Source organism: Thermobia domestica, chromosome 5, assembly GCF_964235325.1.
Source record: "Thermobia domestica chromosome 5, izTheDome1.hap1.1, whole genome shotgun sequence".
Lineage (NCBI taxonomy): Eukaryota > Metazoa > Arthropoda > Insecta > Zygentoma > Lepismatidae > Thermobia > Thermobia domestica.
In genome coordinates this window covers 58,695,251-58,712,404 of record NC_137458.1, presented here as the reverse complement: position 1 = coordinate 58,712,404, position 17,154 = coordinate 58,695,251, and the positions used below count along the sequence as shown (strand labels likewise).

General features: G+C 35.2%; 1 protein-coding gene across 1 annotated transcript in view; it reads left to right on the top strand.

Moving 5' to 3' along the window:
* defl (Integrator complex subunit 7) overlaps window positions 1-17,154 on the top strand; it is an 80,418-nt gene that overhangs the window by 55,828 nt on the left and 7,436 nt on the right. Inside the window, exons 11-17 of the mRNA XM_081758699.1 lie at window positions 3,442-3,575; window positions 4,590-4,791; window positions 7,421-7,615; window positions 8,014-8,117; window positions 10,056-10,154; window positions 13,599-13,710; window positions 15,976-16,074. Coding sequence (XP_081614825.1) covers window positions 3,442-3,575; window positions 4,590-4,791; window positions 7,421-7,615; window positions 8,014-8,117; window positions 10,056-10,154; window positions 13,599-13,710; window positions 15,976-16,074 — 945 coding nt within the window. The remainder of the gene's footprint in view (window positions 1-3,441; window positions 3,576-4,589; window positions 4,792-7,420; window positions 7,616-8,013; window positions 8,118-10,055; window positions 10,155-13,598; window positions 13,711-15,975; window positions 16,075-17,154) is intronic.

Sequence of the window (17,154 nt, the reverse complement as noted above, 5' to 3'; positions counted from 1 at the left end):
TACTATTAATTGTTTTAAACTTTTTTATTTTAGCTCATATTACTGCCTTACGACGAAAAAAGGCAAAAAATATGATCCCCCACTTGCAGTTTCACCGGGAGGGGGTATCCTTTAAAAAGGACAGTAGGCACATGCACGTATAAAAATAATATATTTTTGAAAACTAAACTTTTGTCAACTATTTGGAATGTTATCTACAAAGAAAGGAAGAATGCAAGTAAAGTAACGAAGAACCCAGCTATATGTGCAGTTGCTATTCATATATTTATTCATTACGTATCTTTCTTTTACATACTCTAGAAAAAATTACATATTATTCTTCAAAATACACACTTTAGTGGTATCAAAATGCGCATTTTTCAATCGTATCCTTTTCCTTGCACTTCTGTTTTCATTTCGGCGTGTGGTATGCATCAAAACATTTACCAACGTGTAAGATTACATCACACTTTACACACTTTTTTGGCACTTTCTTGCGGCACCTTGTCTGCTTTCCTTGAGACACCAGCTTATGATCCAACGATCAAATCGCATGTTTGCATTTTCAGGACTGGACGGGCGCAAGAGTTTACATTTCCCTCTGGATTTGTTAGATTCCAAAAGTGCCAGTGCAATTCTTATCCGAAATGTCAGTTGACCAAGTTTCCTCCCCGTTGTCTGTGTTTCTGCCATGAGTTTTGTGTTGCAGCGTCTAGTAGTAAAATAACCAATGGAAAGTACAATTTTTTCCCCTCGAATTGTAGTGCGATACAAACTGATATTTGATCGGAACCATCAACGCCCCCATTGCTGTGTTTTACACATATACGTTATGAGGTTGTTGGATTGTAACATTCGCCTTCTCCCTTTGAGAAAATCTGGAAGCAGTATTCATGGGAGTTGCTGGTATGGCATTTGAAGCCACAGCTACAATGTTGTTGTCATAGATAAATTTGCGCAAGATGTGAGGAATATGTTTAGTAACATTGTGTGCCTTGTACACCATAAAATACAATTTGATTATTCAACATCTAAATTAAAATTTCTTAGAGAAAGTTAGGTTAGTTTGCAATAGAATAATGCTGATAAAGAGTTGATTATGTTGTGAGGAGTATAATTGAATAATATTTGGCCTTGTACTTCAAAATATGATCCTGACTGCTGAAGAGAACACTAATCATCTTATTTTAATAAAAATATTTCATATTGCACATTATGCAGTTAAATGTTATGTAAATATAGTAGCAGAAATGAAAATTGTATAAAAACAACACGAAGCACAATATTTGATTTTCGTAATTTTTTGACTCTTATGTTCCTACTGTCCTTTTTTAAAGGGCACTATGAATTCAAATTGAATTACAAGAACGTTAAAAGGAAAATTAAATAAATATCATTACCGACATTATACCTCATCTTTATTCAAGCAGCGCAAACCCTCAACAATGAAATAAATTCAATAGTATTTATAAAATATATCCTTTTAGAACGACATCTGTCCTTCCCTGCCATTCTTCTAACCACATGTGAGAATACGCGACCACCACGCCATCTATATTTAAAACAAAAGAAAGCGACCTCGTATACATATAAGCCAGTAGAAAGCACATTGGATTGATAGAGCATGGACGAGGACGCCTTAAAGTCAGTATTGCAGAGTGTCCTTTTAAAAGGACGATAGGCATATCTGGGTTAATTTTGTGAAATGGCTTGTTCGTCCCTGGAAACTGTATTGTTATACTAGGCCGATAAAGCGACTGCTTAAAAATCTGATGCTCGCCATGCACGTGGTAGCCTGGAATATTAGAATTCTTCAAATTACTGTACTTCAAAATATGGCATTTAAAAGTCCTAATATGTTGATTTGAGATTGTAAAGTATGCTATATTTGAAATTATAATCAAGTATAAGAGAAATATAAAGTAATATTTACATTCAGATTTCCTTTTAAAAGATTAGCCCTTTCTATTAGGTAGATATAATAAAGAAATGAGGTTAAAATGTAAGTTTTTGTTGTTAGAAAATAATCACATTATCTCAAGGAAGAAGCATACTTCATTTTGCAATAGTTTACATGTAATGATTAAAATCAGTTTTAAATACCTTAATCTTTAAGTATAGATTTTTGAAGTTTTGATATACTGGCTGGCCTATAACTATTCAGTGCTTAAGTGGCAAGCACGGTGTTGGTTCAAGTCCAGGTCGCGCCAAGTAAGCTTTGTGGTGGACAAACACTGTGTGCATGGGTTTTCTCGGGGTTCTTTCGTTTCTTCCCACTTTCTTCATTCCACCATTTCATTAATTTCTCATCATCTCCGTCTTCTTTAACCTAGCCGGCATAACCATGGGACGTAAAACTTAAAAGGTTTCATTTTCAGTTCGTTTGCAAACATGATGTGCTAGTTACGGATTCGATTCGAATTCCACTTTGAGCACGGGTACTTATCATTATTTCACTATTTGATCTTTATGCACCATTTCCATTAGTTTCTTTTGGCTTATAACAGGGGTTTTCAAACTTTTTTGCAATTGAGGCTCCCCTCAACCACCAAAGTCTGAACACGCTTCCACTGTTAAAAATGAAATGTGTCAACAACATAAATACATGTGTCCCTAAAAGAAAGACTGTCACTTCGATAAACTGTGTTTCATTTACGAATCGCTAATGGAAATATCTCATTAATACAGGTAGTAACATTGTACACACTAACTACACCTCTTAATGTTATTAGCCGGTGTTTATAATTTTAAATTTTGGTTGTCATATATTTATGTTAAAATTGAAACATACGAGCAGAGAGGGAATTTAAATAATAAAAACCGGCACATTCAAATGTTGAGCAAAGTCAATGGGATGTATGAGCTCGTTTTGAGTCACACAATTTATTAAAGCTCGGCACAAATTTTGAAATCGCAATACGCAAGACGGCTTCGACCAATGAAAATAAAACAAATTAGTCTATACATGAATGGCGGTAGTACTTTAGAAAAGATTAAAACTCAAGAATCGTCCCAAAAATAATAACAGAAAATTAAGAGAAAGAAACATTCAGCTAACATGACTTCGTGCGAAATTCCAAAGACATTTAAGAAGACAAACTATTCTACATAGATAAAGTAGAAGATCGTTAGTGGTCATCTAACAAGCATTTTATACGTTTAAACCAAAGGTGGAAAGGTGATCCCTCATCGTTTGTGGAACAGAAGTCCACAAGGCTTAGTCCAGTATGTATTACTAAAGAAGTGTGTACAGTTAAGTATGCGTGTTGCATTATAAATATGTCCCTTTGTAGGATCTTTTTAGAAAATCCTCGCGCCTCCCCAGGGAGGCACGCCGCGCAGTTTGAAATCCCTGGTTTACAAGACAGCGGTTAGATGTAAAAATCATGTAACAAACCAAACAAGACATTTTGAAACATTCTATGTTACGTCATATTACTTCTTTCTGTTTGTTTCTACTAGGTGATGCTGTGTTCGTTAGTGTTCCAAACAATGGTGGGCTATGAATGGAGATCTGATGTTGAAGCTGTCATAAATGAAGTAATAAAGAACACGAACTTGTGGGCGAGCTACAGAATATCAAGATCTGCTTCAAGGTATATTTTATCTGCCTGAAAGTGCACTTTCTATTAAAGCTTATTTTCTTAATTAGCTGAATAAGACAGAACTGTGGTGACGAGTTTTTTTTACCCGTGGAGTTTAAAAGGATAAATGAGAGCTGGGTATAACGAAGCTAGCGTGAAGAGATTAGTGGAAAATTAGGATTAGCGATGTCACATATACAAGAAAAGAATAATTATAGCTTCATTACGCATACACTCACTTGCACACTTCAATTTATATTCCTTCGAATTACGACATTTACAATAATGTACAGGAGCCAGATTCTTAACAGATCTATCAAGATATGTATTGCTTTAATTTTGAATTCTAAAATGGATGTAATACAAGTCATGAAATTTTGTTATTATGATTGTATTAATGGTCTTCAAGCTAATTTTTTTTTTTTTTTTTTTTTTTTTTTTTTTTTTTTTTTTTTTTTTTTTTTTTTTTTTAGAAGATTTATGTGGTCAGCAAATTTTCACTGAACTTGTGTTGACTGGACAGTCATTTTATTTTTATTTTTGTTTATTTGGAGCTCCCATTGACCTGGAAAAGTCAGGGAATTTTAAGTACAGATTTTTACTTCTTGAAGCCTATTTCTCTTTTTGCTTTATCCGGATATTTGAAAAGGAATATTTTATAAAATAAATTTGTTGGTTTTGCAAAATTTCTCTACCTTCCTACACACATACACATACACTATATACGTGGTACAGGTATATTAAATGAGGAACCCCTGGTTATGAAAAATATAGTTGCTTTTTTACATTATATATACACCTGGGAACTTGTAACTCGTGAGCTGGAAAGTCAGGGAATTCTTGTTTGTCAAATAAGTGTGTACTCTGCATTCCTTTCTAACAAAGAGGCTTTATGAGACACAGATCTACACTAAACGTGGAATAGGAACCATATGAGCTAAGTTCCCGCTGGGAAAGCAAAAGAATTGTATTATTCAGTTTTAAGAAAGTACAGTTTCTTGCTTAAAACAACTTTTTTTCTTGTAGATATGGTCACCATAGCATATCGGCCGGTATCTTGACGAAGTTGAGTCAGCACGTATCATCGGAACATTTTCACTTTTGGTTGATATGCCTCCAGGAGTTAAGTCGAGGTGAAGCAGAACTTCTTAATAGATCTCACAGTACACTAGTATCACGTCTTAATCAGGCAGTAGCTCATTACAGCAAAGCAGTCGCAGCTTTAAAGGTAACGTTGTTCTGAGTTTTATTTCTTTCTCTTAAAGTTGCTATATTGTTCATATATACAAGTCAATAAGTAAAATCAGTCTGCGCTATTTGAATGCTTCAGATATACATCTGTATTTGAATTTTTGTTTAGTAGTATTCTTGTGAATATTTAGTTTCCTCATTCACACCAGGCAAATGCCGGCGTGGTACCTAATATATAGGTTCCAGGCTGCTTCCTTCCTTCCTTCCCTTTCCCTGGATAGTGTGATCACCAAGGGACGTCATTCCTCATACGTGACAAGCTAACATCGCCATAGCTGCCAAAAGCCCAGAAATCCAAAATCTAATTATGTAGAGTTCTATTCTCGACTGGGTGCATGACTTTTTGGCGTTGACTTATCATAGTAAGATAGTTGGGGAGATACTTGAATTACAAGTATTTGGTCAAGAAAGCCAAAAATAATACACTGATCAAACATGATTCAAGTGAATGTACGTCACATGACTGTAATAGCTGTTCGTGGACTGAAAGAGCTGTTGAGCGGGAGAATTTTATGTAGGGCTGTGAATAGCTATGACACACTCTCCTTTTGACGTGGTATCAGATTCGATTCTCAGTGGTTCCTGTTAGCTTAACAGTATACAACTTGAGGGCTAAAATTGCACTAAGAAAAACGTATCTGGAATGCAAAACAGAGTTGAGCGATTGAACCATCCATGTCACTGTTCAGAATTTGCTCAATATAACTGTTCAGTCAGAAATAAATGGTAACGTGTTCAGTCTGGTAATCCTGTGAATACAGAAAAGTATTTTTGACTACAATTACTTAAAATATGATCGATTATAACCATCATTCAAAACCATCTACGTGATAAATATTATAACTGTGATGTGACTCGTTAATGTTGCTCAGACAGTCTTAAACTAATTTGATGAAAAAGGAACGGAAATTCCTTCAATCATCTAATGCTAAGCGTGTATATATATTTGGGGGGGGGGGGAGACAAGGGAGGCATCATTTCTTTAAAAGCCTTCTACACAATAATCACTATCAACGTGAACGTGCACAGTTTTTCATTCTACTTCAGATAATCTTGGAGAAATGAATGATAATGTATGGGACAATTTTTCAACGATTATTCCTCAAAGACATGATCAATTATAATCGTTACTATCGTGATGCAAAATATATTTAATATAGCTCAAACCGTCTCGGACTAGTTCCATCAAGAAGGAACGGTTGTCAGTACCATCATATTGAACAGTTTTTGGCTACCATTCCTCGAGAACATCAGTCATAACCATCTTATTTTCGAATCATTTACATAATCACCACTCTTACCATGTCTTCTTGTTCACATCAACCATAGGTTGATGGGCAACATGGAAATTTTAAAACTTTTCTCTCGCTTGGGAGAGCTGTTTTATACTTTGATAAGGTCTCTTCTTCGTAACTACATCTAGATATTCTATCCTTGGTCTTCCTCTTCTTGGTTTTCCTTCTTCCTTTCCCACTATCAGCACGGTGATCTAATCGGAGTGCCAAATAAGATGGCCAGCATGTTATTTCTTCTTTTTCCTATTATCTTCATGATCTGTCGTCATTCATTAGCTTTCTTTAGTATGTCTTCATTCCTTTTCCGTTCGGTCCATGATATGCGCAGCATTCTGCGCCATCACCTCATTTCAAATGCTTCCAGCTTGGATATTTCAACTTTTCTCAATGTCCGTCTCTGATCCGTAAAGCGTCACGCTCCATACCAAGGTCTTAATAAATCGTTTACGAACGTCCAGCGACACATTTCTTGATGTTCGTAGTCCTCTTTTCCTATTGAATGCTTGTTTAGTCTGCGCTATTCTGGAACTTACGTCTTTTTCACTTCTTCCGTCTGAGGATATTAGACTTCCTAAATAGGAGAACGTCTTCGATTTTCTCTCCATCTTGTCTCTTCCTGTCCTGCTCTTGTGCACTTTATCACTTTGGGTTTCTTCTTATTTATCTTCATTTTGCATGTTGTTTCCAGTTGGTCGTTCAAGTTTGAAAGTGTTGGTCTGCAATCCTTTTCGTTCTTCGCTCTTACCATGTAATTTTTATTTTTATTTTTTTATTTATTTTTTAATTTTTTATTTATTTATTTATTATTATTTTTGTAATTCAAATAATCTGTGAAAAGACGGATGCACAAAGAAATGCACAGTAGGAGTTTCATTCATTTAGTTCAAAAATCTGTTTATTTTACGTTTCTGCACCCATCTAAGTCTACTTTTGAAAGTATTTTTCTTACTATATATATGTTTGTTTACTTGTGTTTTTCCCGTAGATTTCATCTTACATATATCATATCCAGTAATACTTCATAACTAAGTTTTTATGAAATCAATCTTTTAGTCCAAGTCGCACGACTATGCCCTATAGGCTTAAGGAGAAAGATGATTAATAAAAGTGATTTTTGATGGAAAAGTGGTGGGATAATATGGAAGGAAATGGGAAAACCCGAAAAAATCTAGACATAATGTTGTCCACCATATACTCATTACTCCAGATGTGCGCTTTAGTACTGAACTGTAGTGCCCAGTAAGGTTTTTGTGTTAAGTGTTTAACAGAACGTCATGCCATTTAGTCTTAAATCTTAATTGAAATTTCCAGGCTGCAAGCACTCCTGTGTACACGCTCCAGTTTCAAACTGAATATACAAGGCTAAGAGGAGAATTTCTTCAGGCTGTTGCACAACTTGTTCATACTTGTCATGCGTTGTGTACGTCGCCTCCACCAGCTGTTGCAGCAGCTATTGTTCTTGCTACAAGAGATGAGCTTCAACGATACGGACATATTACACATCAGGTAATGTAAGAGTTACTTCAGATCATATTTTATTCAATTGCCGCACATTAATATCGAAAATCAAGTTAATGAGACTGACATCATTTTTCTTAATTAAGAAGTATGGATGAAGATGCCGAATTTTATCTTCCTTCAATTTTAATTTATCTTGAATTAAATAGAACAAAAATAGAAATTCAAAGAGTGCAATAATGTATGTATTGGATTTTCTTTCTCAAAGATACAATATGAGAAAAATATCAGTTATTTCCTTCGTTTTTGTGATTAAAAAGCTAAAGTTTGTTTTTCAGTATCTGTGTGTTTTGTAAATAATCACACGAAAGTATCTATTATATGTATTATCACAATTTATGTGTAAATACCTTTTGGCTAATTAGATTTTGTTCTTATTGTTTTAGCTGCGTAAGTGTGTGAAGGAATTCCGTGCTTGTGCTGACATGTATTGGAAGTTGTATCAATCTGCATTTGATGCGGATCCATGCTCTTTAGCGAACATTCAAATGTATCCTTTTGGTTATACTCAAGTCTTCATATTTGTGTTTTAGATATAAAATATGTACCTTCCACTTTAATATTGGGTACATACCAATATTACGTATCTTTTACTCTAGTCCAAGAACCAGATGAAGTAAATAAATGAATTATTTGTGAATTAATTTTAGACTTTAAGGTATAAATGAGTGATATATGAAGCTCGATTTTGTGTGTGAATGAAAATTCTTTACGTTAGAAAAATAAATTTGAGGGAAAAAAAAACTGACGTCAATCGTCCTCAGTGGTAGGATTGTATGGAAAAAGTGCTCTTTTTGGATCGAAAGATCCAATATATTTCAGACAAAAGTTTTCCTGTAGGCCTTATATCTGGAGAACTACATATAATGTAGCCAGACCCAAACTATCACAACTCAGTATGATGTGCTTATTCCGTAAAAAATACGAAAACTCGATTTAGGGGCCGTTCAAAAATGTTGTAGCCTCTGATCCAGAAACTAATTTTTGGCCAAGATCGCAATCTTTTATTTATTTATTTTTATTTTTTTAATCATTCCTAAAATTCTTGTTAACAATATTGTTTGGAGGCGATTTTCACAGTTCTAGGTAACCTAATTTTTGTCACCATCAAGAGAAAACATCGCTAGTTTTAACGCTTTGTTCGTGGAGGACAGAGAGCGAACTGTTAAGAATATATGTAAATCTTACAGGATTCACGGATAAGAAGATCGGTATTTTTCTCGCCCACTTTAGTTGCTTGATCTTGCTCCCAGTGACTTTTGTTTGTTTTCAAAACTGAAGGATTCATTTCTTACTTGGAATCCTGATTCCTGAACATACCATTTCGTAAATTTGAGCTCTTCTCTGAAACCTAATTGCCAGAGGGGAAAAATAGAAGTAATAAAAAGAAGGAAATAGAATGGAACCGACATACTAGCGGTGCAGTGTAGAGCAGTGTAAACATAAAGACAACTGCCTGAACAAAATAACGTAAAACTTGAACCTGTGTTGTACAATGTACGGCTCTACCATTTGATGTGTGGCTGGTAACTAGCAATAAGGTGTAAGCTATCAAAGTGAAGGATATTTTCAGAAATCAGAATTTCAAGTAAGCAAAATGATTATAAAAGGGCGAATATTGTTACATGCGTGTAAGAACGCAACGCACAGGTAACAATATCCGATATGTTATGTAAGTTAGTGCGTTAATATGCATACAATAAAGTAAAATGATTATCTTTGTTAGCATATTATCTGAAGTTAACATCCTATTTCACCAATGAGTCTATCGTAGGCTTGGATGTGCATCAGAATGTGGGATTTAAACCACATGAACTCCATCAACAATCAAACCACTGAACTATGAAGAGCTCTGAAAATTGTACCAATAACTTTAATACAAAATTTGTCCCAGTTGCCTAGATCCAGTATTAAATGGGAATTATGTAATTGTTATATCTTTTAAATAAGTCTGAACAACAGTATGTATTGTGATATACTTCTACCATGTCCAATACATTAGCAGAGCATCTTAAAACTTGTGCGAGTTTTCTCGTTGTTTTCTGGAGAAATTTAATGAAGCTACTTTATGTTTCATGTATACTTCATGTAAACCAATGTGGATGCAACGTAATCCAACGAAATTCTTGTCGTATTCTTAATGACAGATACTAAAATAAAACAGGACAACTGGACATTTTGCTGGCTATATGGCATTGAGAGCGTCTAAACTTTTTGTATTTTACATTGATTTGTTCTTTCAGCTACTTAAAAAGTATATTTCAAATAGTGAACATAGAAAAATCCTTAATGTGAAAGTTCACCTCGAAAAATGTATAGTGTTGTTTAGTGCCAATAGTTAATTGTTGAACATTTCGATCCATATTTCAAAATAAATAAATAAATAAAAATCAAATGTGTATGTAAGTTTGACTTAACCTCATTGAAGATTGCAACAAATGTGCTTATTGGTGGCGCATAGTATTGAACGAGTTGCATTGTCGACCTCGCAATCAATTAATCAAGATGATATTGCATTGGATTTCAGGTACGATAACCATATTTATTATTTATGTGTTCTTAATATTGTTCATTTCACGCAAAATTCGTTGTACAAAAGCAGAGGAGTGATTCCTGAGAATAAAACAAACAAAAAAGTTCCAATAAACATAGAGCGAAAACCGCGTCGTTTACGTGTTATGGGCTGCCGAAAGCGTGGGAAAACAAATTTTAGAGTTAAATATTTCACAAACTATTGAGCGTAGACGTGATGCGGCATGGTATCGTCAAAGGATCTATACCTGCTCTATGCAAATTTGCAGTTTTCAGATTTGTGCAATGGTGGCGCAAGGGATTCCCCAAAGGACATTAGGGATTCCCGTACATTTTATAACGTAAATTGAGTGGACAAAAACATGTAAAAGACGTTTCATTGCCTAGAAATAATACTACATGGCAGATCAGTACTCATACACGTAGATTAAACGATGGCGGATGAGGTAATAATCACCGTCCGTGGTTGCATACCTTCTCAAAAAGTACTAGTAAAAACGTTCTACAAGAATTCACTGGAAACGTCACGTCAGTACAATGTAAAAAATACGTACACAACAATCCGATAGATAACAGAAAATAAAGAAATTCCGATTGCTGATCTGCTCATATTAATGATATAGCAAAGCTTTTGAGAACGCTTCCAATTTTGCTACTACAAGAATTGAACAAGAACTACTATTAAAAGACAACTAAAGAATATGTAATGATAATAATACACATAAGTGTTTGAGCAGATTCATTTTAATCAGTATATCATATAAATGCGACTACCATACTTTTTTTAAAATCAATGTTCTAAACTGACGGGCATGAAACAAAACATTCGTTCCACTTGCGATATTTGTTGTAACAGAGGCTCATGTTTATGGTCCCAAATCGTATAACGGGACTGCATACCGGAGAGAATTGTAGGGAGCAAGGTACAGAGAAGATTCTTTGTTGAAATTAGAAGAGGATGGTTGTCAGAACTGTCACTACAAAAGGTGTTCAAAGTTTCGACCGCCACTTCAGTTCAAAGGTTACAGCAGCGGCGAAGGGACCGGCGGACGCGTTGACACACTCCTGGCGTTTCCCTAATGCTCCAGGCAGCATCCAAAATTCGATCTACCAAATCCTTTTCTGATTGTTCCGGCGTCGCATAGACTAGTTGTTTCATGTGACCCCAGAAAAAAAATCTAAGGGGTTAAAGTCTGGTGAGCGAGATGGCCAAGACACTGTCCTCCGCCGATCCATTTGTTCGGAAAGAATGCGTTGGGAAAAGTTCGCATCTCCGCAGCGAAATGTGCTTTAGCACCGTCGTGCATAAACCATATGTTTCGACGAACAGTCAGTGACACAATCTCAAATAGTGCAGGCAGAACCTCTTCCAAAAATATGCTATACTCCCACCATGACAAGCCTTGTAGTAGAGGTACGGTCTGATGAGATAATTATCAACGATTCCTGTCTACACATTCACAGAACAAAGTTCCTGATAGCAAGAGTTGATATTCCGTGTGGGTTTGCCTCAGATCACAAATGTTGATTGTGAGTATTGAACACTCTATCAAGGGAAAACAGCTTTATCTGTGAAGAGAACACGAGACATGAAGCGGGGTGTATTAGCATGCCGTTCGCGTAGCCATTGGACAAACTGATTAACATGGAATTTGAACCACATGAGCTCCCGCCGGGAATCGAACCCGGGTCTCCCATGCGAAAGTCGCATACACTAACCGCTTAGCCACGAAGAGGCTGAAAAAGATACTGGAGAGAATGACAGACGAGTATGTATATTCGAAACACAAATAAACCAAACGACAGTAGCATTAGTAACAGATCGTCATTAAAAGTGATGTAATGTCATTAATATGAGCAGATTAGCAATCGGAGTTTTTTTATTTTCTGTTACCTATCGGCTTATGTTGTACGTATTTTTACATTGTAGCGACATGACGTTTCCAGTGAATTCTTGTACAACGTTTTTACTAGTACTTTTTGAGGAGGTATGCATCCAGGCACAGTGATTATTACCTTATCCGCCATCTTTTAATCTGCGTGTATGGATATTGATCTGCCACATAGTATTATTTCTAAGCAATGAAACGTCTTTTACATGTTTTTGTCCACTCAATTTACATTATAAAATGTCCGGGGATCCCTAATGCCCTTTGGGGAATCCCTTGTGCCGCCATTGCACAAATCTGAAAACTGCAAATTTGGATAGAGCAGGTTAGGATCCTTTGGCTATATCATGCCGCATAACGCCTACGCTCAGTAGTTAGTGAAATATCAAAGTCTCAAGTTCGTTTTCCCACGCTTTCGGCAGCCTATAACACGTAAACGACGCGGTTTTCGCCCTATGTTTATGGGAACTTTTTTGTTTGTTTTATTCTCAGGAATCACTCCTCTGCTTTTGTACAACGAATTTAGCGCCATACTGTATGTATATATATTCGTGGGAATTTAGAGCTTTTTCGGACTTTGAAACTAATCTTTTGTGAAGGGAATGTAGCACTACGTGAGGAATTAGTGTTATATGTGTATTTACAAGTGAACATTAGTGTTATAACTATACTTCGAACTTTCCAATGAATGTTCTTTTCCTTTGGTTTACGATGCGGAGAATGCAGAGAGAGACCTGCATTTAGTCTTGTGAGTGAAACCTGGTCATTCATGTTGTTTTAAAAGTTCCTGTGCATATTGCTATAAAACATAATTATTAAGAGTCTCTTGGATCAGTTAGCAGATCACTTGCCACACTGCCAAACTGGGAAATATCCATGCATTGCGGTCTCCTGCAAATTTTCATGACTTGACGTAATAATTAACCATTTAATGTCATACATTAACTGAAAATCCTCTTCTTCAATTTTACGTTTTTGCTAGCTCTATCACGTTCTGTTTTCTGTACTTCCGTCTCCTTTTGTTAATTGACACCAATGTTTTCTCTCCTACTTTTTCCAACAAATACTCATTATTTTTACATTCCACACAAATAATTTCTTTTGTTACCGCTATTCACACAATAAAGAATTTGTGAGGTACACAAACATTTTTAAAATTTTTCTTTCTAGCCAATATCACTATTAGTCATCATAACTATGCTACAATTACCGACAAGTCCCCTGACCATCTGCTATAGTTAAGTCTGCCTTTAAGAGTTACTCCGTTTGAATATGCATCAACCGTATCCAACGCCTTCACCCTCTTTTCTCTTCGACAGTGTCTCTCTTGTTTCACAGAATATAAATTATTTACAATGCCCTCACCCTTCCAAATAAATAGTACTTTAAATCTGGGCTGTGTATTTCTAACCTATTTTCTAAAACAATATGCATTCTAAAGGATATAATCCCTTTTTTTCTGGTAAAACATTGGATTAAGTTACACATGTAAGTACAAATTAGAAATATTTCATGTATACATGTATTTTATGCATAACTATCTTACGCAGTTCACAGGATTCCAGCCTAGAGACCTACAATATGCTTCGTTGCTGTCAACAAGCTAGTGCTGTTGCTCAAGAGTTACTACGTAAACCGGATCTCAAACCCATAACACATGAGGTGAGTTTTTTTTTTTTTTTTTTTTTTTTTTTTAATCAATTCAAAGCAAATCTACTGCAGGTATATATTGAGAAAATATAAGGAAGTGAAGAACAAAACAAAATACTGTCGGTTTCTACTCGATTTCTAATTGGGTTTGTAAAATTCAAGAGTAGAAGCTAGTGTTCACATTTCATGACTTTCACTTTTCGGTGTTTTAAACATCGAATATATGAAAACGATTTTCTGTTTTGAAAACCGAGATAGTTTTTTTTCTTTTTTAAAGATTAAAAACGGTTTTCCCGTTTTGAAACCAAAAACTGAAATCGCTTTTTGATTTTAAAAGCAAAAACAATCTTTGAAATCAAACATCTGTTTTAAAAATGGGAAAAGCAACTGGCGAGTTGATCATCTCCATTACAAAAATACATATTTCATGTCAATAAGAGTGCTTGATTTAGGAAAAATTGTATTCTCTTTCTTTCATTCATTAAGATTTTCATTCCCCCTACCCTCCGACACACCCCGTATATAACCAGTGCTTGAAATGAGAAATTTCTTGTAATACGCATAATAGCTTTCTTTTGTATCGTTTATATTAGTGATTATACTAGGAGGTATAGTTAGGTGAATTTATTAGTTTTTTTTTCCTCTCTCTCTCTCTAAAGGAATCGTGTTTGCCATAAAGTATCGTTGAACCAAAAACTACATACACGTTTGAACATCGAAATTCATTCGCTGTAAAAATCTGTTTTCAAGGTCTCATTTTTCCTTTGTACATGAGAAAACACAAGCTGGAATTTCAAACACATTTTATTCGAATATTGTTATTCTAACACGAAATTCAATCTTAAAAAAAAAAAAAAAAAAAAAAAAAAAAAATCGAAGTTTTGTTTTGAAAACCGATTGCTTTTCAGTTTTGTGAAAAATCGATGTAGGCAGCATAAGCAGTTGCTTAATATGACTTTCCATAGTACTGTGCGTGAACCAGGTATAAGCATATCAATAGAGTAGATGAAATATCAAGTTCTATTGAGGCTTTGAGGGTCAAAATTGAGAATACATTGACTGTGATTCAAAAATAACATTATGAAAGCTCTATGCATGTTTAGTATCTTTCCTTACTTTGATGTTAGAGTGTGTGGAGCCCAGACTGTCATATGGAACTTGTGGCTGAGCATAGTCTCTATGTACAGTCTTCATCAGAAAATCCTCTTTACAACGACGTAAACCCACAATCGTTGGTAGAGTAGCTAGGTATTTTGGGTTTAAATGAAGATCTTCAGAAGCTAAATAGGATTGATAATTATTTCATGTACGTTCAGTTTGGGATAAAAGTATAGGGCAAAAATGGGAACAGTTTATTTTTATCAATTTTTGTCTGGGGATTATTTGTTGTGGATTTATTTCGTTTTTTCCAATAAGGACCTGCTACCAGTCCATATGCTACTACTAAAATCCTCTTAAGCTCCTTTGTGGCTAAACGGTTAGCGTACGGGTCTTTGGCGTGGAAGACCCGGATCCACGTTAATCGGTAGGACCACGTCTCATATAGCCTCGCTGCTGAAAGGGACGATAAACTAAAATCAACAATACTAAAATCCTCAAAATATATTAAATGAGGTCAGAATCAATGTTTTGAAGGAATTAAGAAATTCTGAAACAAAAATAATTTGGGATTAAATGGGTTAAAGAGTAGTGATGCCATATTTTTTTTAAAGACTAAATAATTTGTGGTATTTGGGGTATTGTAATTTTCGAGGTTGTAAAATTTCGGTTTCAAAATGATTCAGCATTATATTTGATTTGAACAAACAGCAAAAAATGTTTAGAAGTGTTGATATGTTGTTGTATATAATTAGTTTACTGGGTAATTAATTATTGCATCCTTTTCTTACTATATTCGTACCTCTTTCCTTAACTGTCTTGATAGTATTGACAGAAGTCAGAAAAATTGCACGTAGTTTTTTATATGTATATAATCCGCAACAGGATACAGGAACGTACGGCTAGTATTTTTGAACTTAAAATAAGAATGAAATAATGTTTCTTGAAGTCGTTTCTTTTGAGTTCCAGGACCACCTGGACTTCTAGCTTATTATGAAACCTGAAATACAAGTACTACCTTTCTTGAAATCATACGTTTTATGCGCAAAATCCGAGTTTAAGCCGGGTTTCGCGCAACAAACGTATAATTTGACCAAAGACTAGTGTCTTTTATTAATGTATTCCTTATAGAATAGTATGTATGAATGACTAATATCATCTTAAATTTGGTTTATTCAGCATATAGATTGTTTGCTGAAGCAAGTAGAAATTTTGATAGAAACTCCGATTTCTTTGCCACGGTACTTCTTCCAAGTCTTGCAGTCAACGAGTGTCAAGGTAAGGATGCATTGTATTCTAAAACATAATTTTATGTATAAAACTGAAACTCCTGATTTATACAGCTTGCTTCAAAACTGACCAGAACTGATGGGTCGTTCAGGGTTAATATTTAGCCACATAACAAAACTAAAATCATAACCAGTAAAGAACATTCACAAGTAGTATGTGCGTCGTAGTATTTGTGTCGTTTTCAGGAGTACAAGTATTAGGTAACATTCATTTTTTTATACGAGGGCTGTCCAAAATCAACATAATCGCCATGCAAATTAAGGCACTTATCATACCGTGGCACAAGTTTTTGAATACCGACGCGGTAGAAATCAGCCGCCTGCGATTTCAACCACTAGCTTATACCGGCATGCAGTTCGGTATCAGTATCAAAGCGTTGTATATCGAGCCATGTCATCACTGGGAAGAGATGGTAGTCGCTTGGCGCCAAATGCGGGCTGTATATGGTGCGTGATCGAACATCTCCCACCCAAGAACTCTCGGGTACCCTTATGAGTGAACTGTGTGTGGACGTGCGTTGTCGTGAAAAACTCATTACTCCATATCCGTACACTTTACACAGTTGGTGATGGATTTTAATTGGTTTGTGGTTTTTGCCAACTAAAACCTAATCAGAGAACGTATCTTACAAGAGGCGAAATTTTCATTTGCAATGTGCATTGTAACACGTCACAGAAAGCATAGTAAGAACGTCACAGTCCTGACGCTACCACAGCTGGGTACGTACTGAGTATGGCAACGTTCTGACAACAAAATGGCGACTCTAGCCTCGCCAACTTCCTGGACAGCCCTCGTACATTACTATTTTTATTTATTAATATTTTCCAGCGTCATAAAAATGAGCTTTTTTCGTAACCTTTGCCTAGTAATTTAATCTCAAACGTATATTTTTTTCAGCTCGATGCTATTTATCGACTTAAGCATATTAGCTTTGGATATTATGTTAGTTAAACAGAAATTAAAGTTTAAGAGTTAATAATTTTGGGCTATGTCTCATTAATCATACCATAAGTTGCTGTCTGCTAATGTCATAATGGAGACCTTGATGATCATATTACTTCAATATCA